This window comes from Dendrobates tinctorius, unplaced genomic scaffold (genome assembly GCF_039654945.1).
Source record: "Dendrobates tinctorius isolate UK_male_01 unplaced genomic scaffold, ASM3965494v1 ptg000070l, whole genome shotgun sequence".
In the NCBI taxonomy this organism is placed as follows: domain Eukaryota; kingdom Metazoa; phylum Chordata; class Amphibia; order Anura; family Dendrobatidae; genus Dendrobates; species Dendrobates tinctorius.
The window spans coordinates 47,003,672-47,019,841 of record NW_027361738.1 but is presented as its reverse complement, the minus strand read 5'-3'; the positions used below and the strand labels follow the sequence as shown (position 1 = coordinate 47,019,841).

General features: G+C 48.2%; 1 protein-coding gene across 2 annotated transcripts in view; it reads left to right on the top strand.

Moving 5' to 3' along the window:
• LOC141095567 (isopentenyl-diphosphate Delta-isomerase 1-like) overlaps window positions 1-16,170 on the top strand; it is a 36,178-nt gene that overhangs the window by 15,184 nt on the left and 4,824 nt on the right. For both annotated transcript variants that reach the window (XM_073581638.1, XM_073581637.1), the window contains exons 3-4: window positions 808-900; window positions 1,411-1,541. In XM_073581638.1, coding sequence (XP_073437739.1) covers window positions 808-900; window positions 1,411-1,541 — 224 coding nt within the window. The remainder of the gene's footprint in view (window positions 1-807; window positions 901-1,410; window positions 1,542-16,170) is intronic.

Sequence of the window (16,170 nt, the reverse complement as noted above, 5' to 3'; positions counted from 1 at the left end):
CGCCGCCAAACGCATACTGCGCATGGCCTGCGCCCCCAGTGATAGGGGACGCAGGACGCATGCAGCGTCATGCACCGGTAGGCGGAGCTACCGGCGGAGGCGCGGTAGGGGGTGGGGCTTAGCGGCGGCCGTGCACAGGCCGTCGCTGCGCTCAAAAGCGCTAGTGTGAAACTAGCCTAACGCGAGACCAACATCATCACAGGTCTCGCAAGGCATTACTGGGAACGCTGAGGCCCGGGATGGCAGCGCGGGACGTCGGAAGGTAAATATACACATAGGCGGCCTCAATAGTAAAAAGCTGGTCACACTTGTCAAACACTATGTTTGACGAGTGTGACCAACCTGTCAATCACTTTCCAAGCGATGCTTGGAAAGTGCTTGAGAAAATCGCTAACAGAATCGCGGTGAAATCGCGCTGAAAAAAAACACGCGATTTCGGGGAAGGAGTCCGGTTTTTAGTGTGCGTTTTAACACGCAATGTGGGCCCATAGCCTCAGGTAATCCTTCCATGTGTTGTAGCTGTCAAACAGCCACGGGGACTCAAACACATTATTCGAGCACACGGAAGAAACTCGTTTAGCACATGAGCGTGCTCAGATAACACCTTGTCCAAGCACGTTTGCTCACCACTAATAACTAAAAATTTGCAATAGGAACATGATGGTTCCCATGTGTACGTTCCATAATTTTGGAAGCAGCCTGTTCCCCTTGGTTCTTGTGCTTTAGGACTTTAGATGCATAGTCTTGTGTTTTTGTATGTGTGATATATTATCTGCAATTTTTTCAAATATTCTTTATTTCTCCCAGGTTTGCTGCACAGAGCCTTCAGCGTCTTCTTGTTTAATAAGGAAAATAAACTCTTGTTACAGCAAAGATCGGAGGCTAAGATCACCTTCCCGGGTTTGTATTTCTATATAAAGACCAGAAGGCTGGAGATAAAATTGTATTTTTTCCTTTTAGCCAAGAGTAAAGGGCAATGAATTACTGACCTGAGACATCAGGTTGTTCTTATAGCAATCACTCGGGCATGCCTACTCTTGTTGATCTGTGGGGCTCTTGCTCTAGGATTCCTACCAATTCTTGTAATTTTCAGATAGGTCGGATCCCCATGATCTTACTGTTAAGACACAACCTAATGATACGTCATTGGCGTTATACCATGGGTGCTCAGCGGTATAGGACTAAGATTTTAGACGGCCACAAGCTTCTTGTCTATAAACCACATGACAAATACATGTTGAATTTTCCAGTTGGTTGTTTTTGGTACTGTTTAGCGGGTACCCTTATATCGAAGTACTTGGCTAATGGGGTTGGGGTTTCACAATGTATTGTAGTATTACAGGTAACGCCTGTATACGGTGAACGCTGATTGTGGAGATCTTCTATATTAATTCCTTTATCATGGCCTAGGCTGTTATACCAACACCTGCTGCAGTCACCCCCTCAATACCCCCACAGAAATTGAGGAAGAAAATTCAATAGGGGTGCGACGAGCTGCCCAGAGACGACTGAAGGCCGAATTAGGAATTCCAATGGAGCAGGTACGGTGACCGTGTTGTAGTGTACTGTGTGTCACTGTGAACATTGTTGAATTGTCACCTATGGGCTCTATATCTTGGCTCGTGCTTTCTCATGTAGTGCGAGAACACGACTGTTTGGCAGTCGAGTCGGTCATATTTTGATAGTTCGTATGTTCCGTCGTTTTGAGCTTCTTTTAACTGCTTCAAGCTTTGAAAACCATAAAGCGTCTGAAAGAAGTGACCACTCTATTCTTCTGGCATCTTCAGTTTAAAAGCCATTCATTAGTTTATGTATAGGTAAAAAGAAAAAAAAATCTGCAAAAATGACCAAATAGCAGATTCTCCCAAGAAAATCACCATTGACATTTTCCCGAAGTATCTTTCGCTTCAAAAACGCAATGGCTATACCATCATCGACAGATATCATATGCAATGATTAGACAGTTGTGGTTACCAAGATATATACCAAATGGGACCAAGTACAACACAATGGTGTATCAATAATAAAATGTCATACTTTATTGAGATTTGTAAAAACAAAATGTACAAGAAAGATACTGGAAAATAAGGAGGGACTATAAACCATGAAACCTCCTACCACAATGCAGCACAATATGTCTAATGCAATCCACATAACAGTGGTATTAACTCTACAAATAACATAGGGCAAGCAAGAATCCACCAAATGAATCCATAAATAGAACATGTGCCCTCACGGGGATACATAAAAACCAGTGAATTTGTAAAGTGTATGATGGACTAACTAGCCCACACAAGGCGTTACCCTCAGCTAAATTAGCAGACAAAGTAAAGATTTATGCATGGTTACATACCAGTATGTGCTGGTGGGGAAGCCCCGGCCGTCACCTCTGCCCCGACGCGCGTTTTGCACAGCTTCCTCAGGAGGCATGTAAGGGCAGTGGGCGATCCGGTTTAAATAGAGGTCTCGCTAATACAATTACTAAATGATTGCTTAAACCTGTGTGAATGTTACGCTGGATTCAGCTAGTGTCAGCGCCTGCGCGATGCAAATGGAAGGTCCTGTTCCTGAATGAAGTAAGTGGCACTCATGGCGCATGCGCGGGATCACGTTTATTGACATGTACATCACATGTCGGCCCGGGGGAGTGACATAAGGAGTGCAAAAAGGCTGACCATGGCCATTTCGCGCTACTCGAGCGCTTCAACGGGTCAAATAGTGGAAGGAAGTGACGAGTTCATATAGAAATCACGTCTCACAAAGCCTCCTTCCACAGCTGCTGTCTAAATGACATTAGTGAATTAAAAACATGTAGAGATGCATATGAACAAACATTAAGCACCAATTTAAACACAGACCTCGTACAGACAAATTAGTTACAGAGAGAGGCAAATTATTGTCATAAATATTCATAAAACTACAAGATCTAACAACCATATACATACAGTGACTACAGTCATTTCTCACTATTAAGATATTCATCATTTGTGAGACTACTGAACAACATCAATCAATTCGATCTGACTTATCAACTACTCGTGTGTGTGTGTGTGTATATATATATATATATATATATATATATATATATATATATATATATATATACACACACACCCCCCTACCTATATGGAAAAAACAATATATTTAAGGGGAGGGATTCTAACCCAGAGAAAGCAGAGAAGTCGTAAAATCTATATAGAAATAACCCTTAGGGCAATTGTACACACATCCCATAAATACAAAATATTAATTATGCGAGATTCTGCTGATGGAAAGTCCCACCTAGATGGTACGGCAACTAAGACAATAAAAAAATACAATATATATATATATATATATATATATATATATATATATATATATATATATATATATATATATATATTTATTTATTTATCGCCTTATTGGGGGACACAGATGACCATGGGTGTATGCTGCTAGGAGGCTGACACTATGCAAAGCAAGAAACTTAGCTCCTCCCCGGCAGTATACACCCACTGACAGGCACCAAGCACCTCAGTTTGTGCTTAGTGTCTGTAGGAGGCGGACCGGGATCTCCCCAGATCCGCATTTAATCCTTTTCTTTTCAGGTTTTTGTTGTGTTTTTTTAATGATTTCCCCTTTCTTTTTCAGATACAGCTCAGGAAACGGGATGTGAGTTCATCCTGCTTTTCCTATTAATGCGGCTGAGCGAGCAATGTGGTATCGCCCACATCGCAACTCTCAGGCCCGCAGGCAGGACATTCCCCTATCACCCTCGGGTACTAGGGGCCATGGATGGACGGTCCTAGCCGATTCCCCTCCTCACCCCTCTCCCAGGACAGGGCTGAGAGGAAGACGGCGGTCGCCAGCGGTGACGTTTCCCTGATACGGGGATTGGAGCCGTCTTCTGCACCATATGGCGGTGCGGGTACGGAGGATCACCTCTCCCAGCGACCTGCGTTCTATCGCGGGCCCCTGTGGTCAGCCTCTTCAGGGACATCAGGTATGTTTTTTTCTGAATGTTCCCTGCAGCCCTGTGCTCACATGCCAGTCTAGGACAGCAGAGTACCTCTCCTCCTTTTGAATTTCCCGCCCCTGAACCAGCGCTCTGACAGGCGCGCGTCCCTCTTGTCGCGGGGGGGGGGGGGGGGGCGCGCTTCCTCCGTCAGCGCTCCCTCCATCAGCGCTCCCCGTCCTCATCAGCTACAGGGAGGGAGCGCTTTCAAGCCCGGGCGCGCCGTCGCTAGTGAAAGTGAGGGAGCACTTTCATTTTCAAAAGTTCCTCCCTCTCCCTGCGCGCGCCTTCCCCGCGCGCTTTTTCAGCCTATCTCAGGGCTGCTTTCACTTCAGCCCTGTCACTGTCTTTGGCCGTCCCCCTCCCCTCTGGGGTCTCAGCCAATCGCGCCGTGCAGTGGCTTAGCCCCGCCCACCGCCAGCGTTTCTTCCTGGATTGCCGATCTTCTTCCTCCTTCTCTCCGGACCTCGCCTGGGGGACACATCGCTTCTGATCCTCGGTAGGCTAGACGCTGACTATCCCTGGCACCTAACTTAGCTCCCCCCCCCCCCCCCCCGCAGTTTCCTCAGGCTGTGTTTTTTCTGCCACTGAGACTTATGCACAACCCCGCAAGGGCCTTTTGCTCCAGACCCACCGCTACTCACTACGCCTGCACGCGCTGTAAAAAGAAGTGGGCTTCGGGTCAGTCGTCTCCCCTCTGCCTCTCCTGCAGCCCTTCCACCATGTCGGCCCCTCAGGAGCACTCCGAACCCCGGGCGGAGACCACCCCACCCCCGGAGTGGGCCGTGGCGATGTCTCAGTCAGTTTCTGAGCTGACAAAGGTGTCTCAATCGCTGGTCCAGGTCTTAGAGCGGTTACCTCAGTTATCTGCTGTCACCTGTGCACCGACCGCCTCGCATGGTGAGTCGCCAGCACCGGACCGTGGCCCTCAGACGGACAGACCAAGTCGGGGCTCTAGGAAGCGGGTCCTGTCTGGCTCTTCCTCCGGTTCGCAGGGTCCCTCTGCTTCTCTCAGGCTACGCTCCTCGTCCCCCTCATCGGCAGACGATCCGGGGTCAGACGAGGATTCACTATCTGATCAGACTCAGAGGCGGACGACATAGCTAGAACTCGGGAGATGGTAGTCTCATATTGGCTATATACCAAACACTCAAGATTTAAGGAGGATAAGGCCCCCCCTCAGGAATGCTCTGTTTCCCTTAAGAAGGCAAGGCCTCCATCTCGAACCTTCCCTAATAAGGATTTCGACACTTCCTTAGCCAACCACTGGCAACATCCTGAGAAACGTTTCTCAGGCCGCAAGTACTTAGATGTACTTTATCCCTTTGATGCGGAGCTAGTCACGAAATGGACCAAAGCTCCCGAGGTAGATCCACCAGTTTCTCGTATTTCCTCTAAGACGGTCCTTTCCCTTCCGGACGGAGCTTCTCTCAAGGACCCATCAGACAGGCAAATAGAGTCGTTGGCTAAGTCTATCTTTGAGGCTTCCGGTGCATCCCTATGCCCTATCTTCGCTTCCGCTTGGGTGGCGAAAGCCATTTCGGCTTGGGCAAAAATTCTGCGCAGGGGCGTTTCAGCGGCAGCTCCTCAAGACGAGCTGGCAGATTTAGCAGACCAAATTAATCACGCAGGCAAGTACCTTCTGGCCGCCTCCTTGGACGCGGCAGGGTGCGTTGCTAGAGCTAACGGCAACATTGTGGCAATACGCCGCATTCTTTGGTTGAAGTCTTGGAATGCGGATACTACCTCAAAGAAGTCACTCACCAACCTGGCATTTCACGGCACTAGGCTCTTTGGCGCCAAGCTGGATCAGTTAATCTCGGATGCCACGGGTGGAAAGAGCACTTCCCTTCCTCAGTCCCGTCCTAGGAGGTTCTTTAACAAGAGGGCTTCTCGGCCTTTTAGGTCCTTTCGCCCCTTCTCTCCCACAGACGGTTCATCCCAGCAGGACCGTAACACTGCTTCCAATGACCGGAGAAAGCCATCGTATAAGCCAGCCCCTCGCTGGAGATCCAGGGGTCAGCCTTCCAGGTCCTCAGGCGCTCGATCCGGAAGGTTTTCATCTAAGTGACGGGTCACCTCCACCTGGAAAGCTTTCCAGGGTGGGAGGCAGACTTTCCTTTTTCAAGGACGCGTGGCTATCCGTTGTCGACGACGCTTGGGTCAGGGAAATCATCACGTCCGGATACAAAATCGAGTTTTCTTCCCTCCCAAACAGTCGTTTCTGTCTGTCCCGATCCCCAAAACAGCGATCACAGGTTCCAAGGTTCCTTCAGGCCGTCTCCTCTCTCCTTTCCGCCGGGGTCATCGTTCCCGTTCCTACAAACGAGCGGTTTTTAGGGTTCTACTCGAATCTCTTTGTAGTCCCAAAAAAGGACGGCTCACTTCGCCCAATTTTGGACCTCAAACGGCTCAATCGCCACGTGAAGATCCGCCATTTCAAGATGGAGTCTCTGCGTTCGGTAATAGCCTCAATGGAGCCCGGAGAGTTTCTCTGCTCGGTGGATATACAGGATGCCTACCTCCACATCCCCATTTCTCGCCAGCATCAGAGATACCTCCGCTTTGCGATTCAGAACAACCATTATCAGTTCGCGGCCCTTCCCTTCGGCCTAGCCTCCGCCCCTCGTGTCTTCACGAAGGTGATGGCAACAGTCATGGCCATTCTTCGATCCAGAGGGATCCTTATCATCCCTTACCTGGACGATCATCTGATCAAGGGCTTGTCCCGACAAGACTGTCTTCACAGCCTTCACATAACCTTGGATGCCCTCGGACGCCTGGGATGGATAGTCAACAAGGACAAGTCCACTCTGTGTCCTACCCAGCGACTGACCTTTTTGGGCATGGAGTTCGATACGAATCTGGCCCGAGTGTTCTTACCGAGGGACAAGTTTTCAACCCTTCGCAAGGGGATACAGTCCCTTCGGCGCTCGAGGGTCATGTCCCTTCGGTCCTGCATGAGAGTCCTGGGGAGGATGGTGGCCTCTATGGAAGCAGTGCCATTTGCACAATTCCACTCTCGCCCTCTCCAGCTGTTCCTCCTGTCAGTCTGGGACAAGACCTCTTTTTCTCTGGATCGCCCCATTCTTCTTCCGCTCAGAGTCAAACAATCGCTAACTTGGTGGACGTTGTCGACGTCATTTCTCCGCGGAAGATCCTTTCTCCCGCCTCGGTGGCAGGTCATCACCACCGATGCCAGTCTCCTAGGATGGGGGGCGGTCTACTGTCAGAGAACGGCCCAAGGGCGTTGGAACGCCCAGGAGACTCTTCTGCCCATCAACCTTCTAGAGATCAGGGCAATCTTCCTCGCTCTCCTTCGTTGGCAGCATCTTCTAGTAGGCAAGCCGATCCGCATTCAGTCAGACAACGCCACGGCCGTGGAGTACATAAACCACCAGGGCGGTACTCGCAGCAGGCAGGTAATGTCGGAAGTGGCAAGGATACTTCGTTGGGCAGAGCGTCACGTGCCGGCGATTTCCGCCGTTCACATTCCAGGGGTGGAAAACTGGGCAGCCGACTTCTTGAGTCGCCAAGGGCTAGCGTCAGGCGAATGGTCCCTTCATCCCACAGTCTTCAGTCAGATATGCCAGCGCTGGGGAACCCCGGACGTCGATCTCATGGCCTCGCGGATGAACAACAAGGTTCCTCACTTTGTAGCCAGGTCCAGGGATCCATTAGCCGTCGGTTACGACGCCCTAGTAATCCCGTGGTCCCAGTTCCACCTACCTTACCTGTTCCCTCCGCTTGCCCTAATCCCAAGAGTGGTCAAAAAGATAAAGTCAGAGGGCATCCCGGTCATCTTAGTGGCTCCAGACTGGCCGAGACGACCTTGGTACGCGGAGCTGGTGAACATGCTCACGGACGTCCCCTGGAGGCTTCCAGACCGTCCAGATCTTCTCTCGCAAGGCCCCCTTTACCACCAGAGTTCTCAGTCTCTGAGTTTAACGGCATGGCCGTTGAGGCCGCGATTCTGAAGGAATCAGGGTTTTCCAACCGGGTCATTCAGACCTTGATTAAGGCTCAGAAGCCTGCTTCTTCCCGCATTTACCATAGGTACTGGAAGGCCTTTTTTCGTTGGTGTGACGAAAACTATGTTTTTCCACTATCGTTATCAATTCCTTCCATTCTTGGTTTCCTCCAATCCGGCTTGGATGCGGGCCTATCCCTCAGTACTCTCAAAGGCCAGGTATCTGCCCTAGCAATCCTCTTTCAGACGGATCTGGCTTCCTTACCGCAAGTGAAGACTTTTCTCCAAGGAGTCGCCCATGTGGCTCCTCCTCATCGTTCTCCGATAGATCCATGGGATCTCAATCTTGTTCTTGGCGCTCTCCAGAAGGCGCCGTTCGAGCCGATTCAGGATATCCCTCTGTCTCTTCTTTCATGGAAGGTGGCTTTCCTGATCGCCATTACATCCATCAGGAGAGTTTCTGAGCTGGCGGCCTTATCCTGTCGTTCTCCTTACCTTATCCTCCACCAGGATAAGGTTGTTCTCAGGCCAGTTCCTTCTTTCCTTCCGAAAGTGGTTTCCCCCTTTCACATTAACGAAGATATCGTCCTTCCATCATTTTGTCCTGCGCCTGCTCATCCTCTGGAAAAGTCGCTCCACAAACTGGATGTAGTGAGAGTCTTGCGTGTTTACCTTGCCAGGACCGCTTCCTTTCGCCAATCTGATTCCTTGCTGGTCATTTCTGAGGGTCGCCGGAAAGGTCTTCCGGCCTCCAAGTCCACAATTGCTCGTTGGATTCGGTCTACCATCCTGGAAGCCTATCGTCTTCAGGAGAAACTGCCCCCTCCGGGGGTGAAAGCCCACTCCACCCGAGCTGTAGGGGCTTCTTGGGCTGTGCGACACCAGGCTTCGGCCTTACAACTTTGCAGAGCCGCGACCTGGTCATCTTTGCACACCTTCGCGAGGTTCTACAGGGTTCATACCCAGGCCTCGTCTGATGCAGCTCTTGGTAGGAAGGTTCTGCAGGCGGCGGTGGCGCATCGACCGACCGACCTAAGCCCTTCCTTATTTCGTTCCTTTATTGCTGTTCCCACCCTCGGGACTGCTTTGGAACGTCCCATGGTCATCTGTGTCCCCCAATAAGGCGATAAAGAAAGAAGGATTTTGGGTTCTTACCGTAAAATCTCTTTCTTGGAGCCTTCATTGGGGGACACAGCACCCGCCCTGTTTAAGTAGTACCGTGTTGGGTCTGAGAGTCCCTTGTTGAGTTGGTACATATGTTTATGGTTTTGGTTGCTTCTCCTACTGCTTTTTTCACCAACTGAGGTGCTTGGTGCCTGTCAGTGGGTGTATACTGCCGGGGAGGAGCTAAGTTTCTTGTTTTGCATAGTGTCAGCCTCCTAGCAGCAGCAGCATACACCCATGGTCATCTGTGTCCCCCAATGAAGGCTCCAAGAAAGAGATTTTATGGTAAGAACCCAAAATCCCTCTTTTTTATATATATATATATATATATATATATATATATATATATATATATATATATATATATATATATATATATATATATATATATATATATATATATATATATATTGCTCTCCTATTAATTGAAGATAAATCTATGAGCATTTTAATACTAACATATTGACCCTAACTACTGATTCCTCACAGAAAAGTAGCCATGTCTATTCTATCATTAAATCCTGTCGGAACTGTCGCATTAGTATTCATTATCCATCTAGATTCTCGTCTTAAAAGGATTCTATTTAAATTCCCTCCTTGAGGAGGTAAAGCTACCTTTTCAATTCCTACAAAGGAGAGGACATTCGGATCACTCCCATGAATATCTTTAACATGGCTAATTAAATGTGGGACCCCTTTTCCTGTTTTAATAGATTTAAAATGTTCCCTAAAACGGACATATAGGGGGCGTATGGTTTTCACTATATAGAAAAAACGGCATGGGCAAAAAAATCGCATACACGACATGATCTGTCTTACATGTGATGAAGTCAGAAACCGTATGCGTAATAGCACCTATACGTATGGTGCGGTCAATACAGTGGAACCTGCAATACGGACAATGAACGCACTTGAAATTACCCTTGGGAGTCCCTTTACTCAACCAGGTCTCTCGTTCTGTAACTATCCGGTTCTTCACCAGGATGTCTCGAATTCTTGTACTACGTTTACATGAAATGAGGGGCCCTCTTGATACAATATCACTCAAATCTCTATCTTGCTCCAAAATATGCCAGTTCTTTCTGATTGCCAAGCGGATCTGACCATCCATAGAACTATAACGGAAACAAAAGGCGAACCTTTTCTCATTCTTAATTTTCCTGTTATAATTAAATATGTTTCTCTTGGTCTTACTCTTGTCTTGAGATTTAACTTTTTCCAGTGTAGTATCTAATAAAATACTAGGGCATCCTCTTTGTCTAAGCCTATTATATAGATCTTTGGATTGTGTCTCAAAACCCTCTGTAGTGTTGTTCAAACGGCGAACTCTTAAGAGTTGGCTATATGGTAATGAATTAATGGTATGTATGGGATGAAAGCTATCATAATGCAATATAGAATTAGTTGCTAAAGGTTTCCTGTAAACTGACGTACATATTTCATCATCTTTAATTTCTAATAAAACATCAAGAAACTCTAACCGCGTGCCTCCAAAATTGTATGTAAATAGCATAGTCATCTGATTGACATCATTCAGATACATAATAAGTTCTTCAAAAATTTCTCTAGAGCCATCCCACACGATTAACACGCCATCCACGTACTTCAGGTACAATTTAATATGTTGGAGAAATTTGTTGGTATTGTAAACGTATTTTTCCTTCAAAGCACCTAAAAATTAGCAAAGGTGCATGCTGCCGGAGTACCCATCGCAGTCCCCACATTCTGAAGGTACCAAGTTGCATCAAAAGTGAAAGCGTTATGTGTTAATATAAAATCCATGGCTTCACAAACAAAATTAACAAAACTCTGCTCTTTTCCTGTTGTGTCAAGAATTTCTCTAATAATATTGACACTCAATTTCTGGGGAATTCTGGTGTACAAGCTCTCCACGTCTATGGATATCAGCATAAAGCCTGGTTGCCAGACAAAATCTTGAATCACATGCAAAAAGGCATTAGTATCCTTTATATAAGACGGGATATTTACCAACAACGGACGTAATAACCAATCAATATATTGGGACAGGGGTTCCTTGACAGATCCTATCCCAGATACGATTGGGCGTCCTGGAGGACAAGAAGCAGATTTGTGGATTTTTGGTATGTGGTACCAGTGGGGACGCGTGGGAAACTCCGGCAGCAATTTCTCCGCCTTGTTTTGAGAGATGACCTTCATCATGACATATTTCCTAAGGAATGATCTCAGATCCCTAATGTATCTAAATGTAGGATCAGCTTTCAATTTAGTATATGTTACTGAATCAGACAACTGACGATATGCTTCAGAAAAGTACATCTCCCTAGGTAACCAAACTGTGTTGCCTCCTTTATCAGAAGGCCTCACAATAGTGTCGGACCATTATTTTATTTCTTTCATAGCTCTCCTTTCAACCACTGTCAAGTTAGGGGGCACTGTCGGGTATATTGCAGACTGTCTTTTATAACTTGCGTTTCAAACACGTCACTGCGATTACCTGGAGATATAGGAGGCATATATTGTGAGGGAACCCCTCCTATAAATGGTGCACATGCCAACTGAGCATCACTACTGACTACCTCTTCTGAATCTGTAATACTAAGTAGCAAAGCCGCATCTTGTCGTATATCTGCCAATGCTCCTGTCCCAGCCATAAAACCTAGAGGCTCAACTTTGCATTGTGTTTCTCCTGACAACATAGTACTATTAGAGGGTTTAGACATAAAGGTGCATATGCAAATGGATTTTCCTTACTGACTTAAATCAGTTTTGAATTCTGTCATATCAAAAGCCTGTGGTATACAGAAATTAAGACCTTTAGATAATAAAGCCAAATGTGCTTTATCTAAAACATGTCCTGTTAAGTTAACTACTGAAAATAGTTGCGAGTCTGTCAATATTTCTGTCTCCATGAGACCTGCTTCCTCTTGCGATATCGGCCGCCGTATCTTCCTCCCTCCTCTTCTGATTCTCCGCCTAAAGGGACACTGGGTCCAGCTGCAATTTCATTATACACTGATTGCTGAACAGGCGAGGTAGAAGCGCTGTTAATTCTTTCACCTGCACTAGAATCGGAATCCGTGGTCAAATAATCGTTTCTAACTAAAGTCTGTTTCTGTTTATTGCCAGTACGTCTATTTTTTTTCTCGACTGACCAAAATTAGTACTAAGACTAGATCGTTGTTTACTCCAGTTAAAAATCTGGCCATTAGCAAAATCGTTCTTATCTCGCAAAAATTAATCACGTTTTCTTGATTTTTATCTCTGCCTGACTAGGTAAAAGTTTACTGTCCATCTTTTTATTAAATTGCAACCATTGGTTTTCAGTTGGCCTGGATTTTAATTCCTCCTGCGATTTCAATAAATCATTCTTCACTGCATCATAATTTTGTAAATTAGTTGTCAAGACCAGCTGTAATAGATTTTGTGAGCATTTGAGTAAAATCTTCTCCCATTTCATGTGAAACGACACATTATCACTGAAGTTAGAAATATCCTTCATTACTCGCAATCCTCGTGGGACTCGTCCACAGTCACTGTATGATTTTAACGAGTTGTTTGTCCAGAACAATTTAATCTCTCAGCCAAATTCATGAGTTTATACTCTAATGATTTTGTGCTTAGTGTATGCACCTCATCACAGGTTTCACACTCCTTAAAATAATTGTCTACATCCTCCCGGCCTGCCTGTAGACTTTTACCCAGTATGGTCGCTTCTGGCTCCATGTCAACCGACTTGACAGTATCAATGCTGTCAAAACAATAATAAGTATACACAGTTTCACATTGTATTTCCTTCACATTTTTTACATTTAGTCCTCCCCTTTATGTGGTTGTGCGCATGCGGGGTATTCTGAGCTGCCGGTATGCATGAAGCGGTCAGTAGTGATTCAGGAGCCCACGGATTCCTTTGAAGACCTGGCGTTCCAGATCACATGACCGCCGACTTGCATTCCAATTTTAATGGCAGGACTCGTGATTCAGCACATGCGCCATGAGTGCCACTTACTTCGTTCATGAACAGGACCTTCCATTTGCTTCGCGCAGGCGCTGACACTAGCTGAATCCAGCGTAACATTCACACAGGTTTAAGCAATCATTTAGTGATCGCGTTAGCGAGACCTCTATTTAAACCGGATCGCCCCCTGCCCTGACACGCCTCCCGAGGAAGCTGTGCGAAACGCACGTCGGGGCAGAGGTGACGGCCGGGGCTCCCCCACCAGCACATACTGGTATGTAACCACGCATAAATCTTTACTTTGTCTGCTAATTTAGCTGAGGGTAACGCCTTGTGTGGGCTAGAGTTAGTCCATCATACACTTTACAAATTCACTGGTTTTTATGTATCCCCGTGAGGGCACATGTTCTATTTCTGGATTCATTTGGTGGATTCTTGCTTGCCCTATGTTATTTGTAGAGTTAATACCACTGTTATATGGATTGCATTAGACATGTTGTGGTAGGAGGTTCCATGGTTTATAGTCCCTCCTTATTTATTCCGTCGTCCATGACAGCACCACCTGAGAGAGGGTATCCGCCCTTCAGGAACAGGAAATCCTACAGATACATAAGGGCGGCACCTCTCCCACGCATCAGTTGGTTTCCTGTTCCTGGAGGACAGGATTCCCTACAGATCGTACCATCATGGAGGAATTCCCAGGCCGGCTGTCCGACTCAGCGGGAGGGTCTCCTACCTCGGGCAGTGCGGGGTCCCCTGGAAGCGCCACGGTGGGCCTGGGCAGGGCTCCACGACAGTGTGCGGAGCAGGTGGGAGCGGGGTCCGTCGGATGCCCGTCTCCAGGGCCGGCGCCGGCAGGTGAGTATGGATCCCCCCGGTCCTCCTGGTGCGTCCTCCCTTCAGTCCGGGTCGCGGTCGTGGGCCAGCAGCTGTGCCTCGGTGGCGTGCGGGGAGCGCTGTGCGGGGTCTGGTGCTGCCGGCTTGCGCGCCCCCGCGCGTTCACGAGGACCGGAAGTGACGCGGGGGCGGGGCCGGAAGTCGGATGCCGGCTGGCTTTTTTCCTCTATGCATCGCCGAGCGCAGCGGCGCAAGCACCGGCATAGCGGCAGGGGCGGGGAGGGAGCGATACGCAGGGAGGAGTGTCCATGGACGTCGGGAGAGGGGGGAAATTAGCCCCTGGCCAGAACACCTGCGAACCCGGGTTGCCCGGTGGGGAAGATAAAAGGGCACAGAAATGCTGCAGAGCGGCTTTAGCTCAGGTGCAGAAATGGACGAGCCAGAAGCTCCTGTGACCCAGCTGGATCGAGAGCAGCAACGTACCTCAGAGAGGTCCCAAGCCAGCTCCCAGCAAAAGAAAAAGCGAACTGGACAATCCGGCCATAGAAGTTCCTCCAGGCCGAAGGATCCAGCTCGCCCCCCCCCCCCCCCATGGTGATCTGGTACCTACGCCTTCTGCTCCGGGTAAGAGATCTTCAAGAATGTGCCCTGATGCAGTGTTCCCCTTTATGTTTTCCTCCTATAGGGGAAGAAGTGCGCTGACAAAGCAAAAAATAGGGAGCGCGCCCTTTGCAAATGCCCCTTGCCGGACGCCCACCCTAAAAAACTATGCCAGTCATGTAGACAGTAAAAAAAAAAAGAGGGAGTAGTCCCAAAAAGTTACCATACATGCTTCCTTACCCTGTCCCCCCTCCTGTAGGTGGCGGAAGAAACCCCTGACTTCGCTACAAGTCTAAGGGAAATTATCAGGACGGAAGTAAAATCCCTAAAGTCCGTATCCCAGTGGAAGTCGTCTAGGAAAAGAAAGAAAGCAAGTTTCTCAGGGTCGGGCTCTTCAGCTAACCCTAGAGGAAATGAAGACTCCTCAGAGCCCTCCACCTCCTCGTCGGCGTCCTCTTCAGAGGAAGACGCCAGTCTTTTCTGCCTGGGTCTGGAACAAGTGGACAAACTAGTCAAGGCGGTTAGGGCTACCATGAGGGTAACAGACACAAAACCAGAACGGTCAGCACAGGACCTAATGTTCGGTGGTTTAGACCCCAGGAAACGTAAGTCGTTTCCGTTAAATGACAAGGTCCAAAATCTGATCAATAGGGAATGGAAGAAACCAGAAAAGCTCCCTACCACCAGCTTTTAAGCAGCGTTATCCCTTTGAGGACCCCGTGGTGAACAAATGGGACAAAGCCCCGAAATTGGACGCAGCAGTGGCTAAAGCGTCCAAAAAATCCGCTATCCCCTTTGACGACATGGTTTCTTTAAAAGATCCACTAGATAAAAAGGCAGACTCCTACCTGAAAGGGACATGGGAAATGTCAGCTGGCGCCCTGAGACCGACAGTAGCAGCTACCTGCACAGCCAGATTTATGATGGTCTGGCTGGACCAGCTGGAATCACAGTTAGAGGACAGAGCCTCGAGGGAATCTATCTTGAAGACCCTACCTACCATCCAGAATGCGGCAGCCTTTTCAGCCGACACTTCGGCAGATTCCGCAAGAATGGTGGCCAAAGCCGCAGGACTATCAAATGCAGCCCGATGGGCTATATGACTGAAATGCTGGCCCGGGGATATCCAGGCCAGATCCCGGCTTTGCGCCATCCCGTGTGAGGGGGATTATCTATTCGGTCCAGTCCTAGATGAACTCCTGGAGAAAGCTGGCGATGATATGAAGAAATTCCCTTCCCTGCCCACCCCTTCCTATAGACGTCCCTTTACTAGGAAGAGATTTTTCCGTAGGAGATCATCCAGAGATCGGGGCAGATGGGAAGATAAAAAGAAAAGGTACCGGGTTTATGTTTGGAGGGGGACGCCAGGAGGCATCCCGTGACACCAAGAAACCTCCCCAATGACTAGCGGCCCCGGTGGGAGGTAGACTATCGGCCTTCTACCAAGCCTGGTCACGGATCTAAAAGTGACTGGATCCTGGGGTTGGTAGCCTCAGGCCTAAGGCTAGAATTTGCCTGTGCCCCCCGGAACAGTTTTAAGGTCACCCTGCTCAGGTCTTCCCTGGCGGAACAGGCTGCCCTAGAGACCGAAATTCATGACCTATGCCATAAGAGTACTGATAAAGGTACCAGAGGCGGAGAAGGGCGATGGCTTCTACTCCCCCC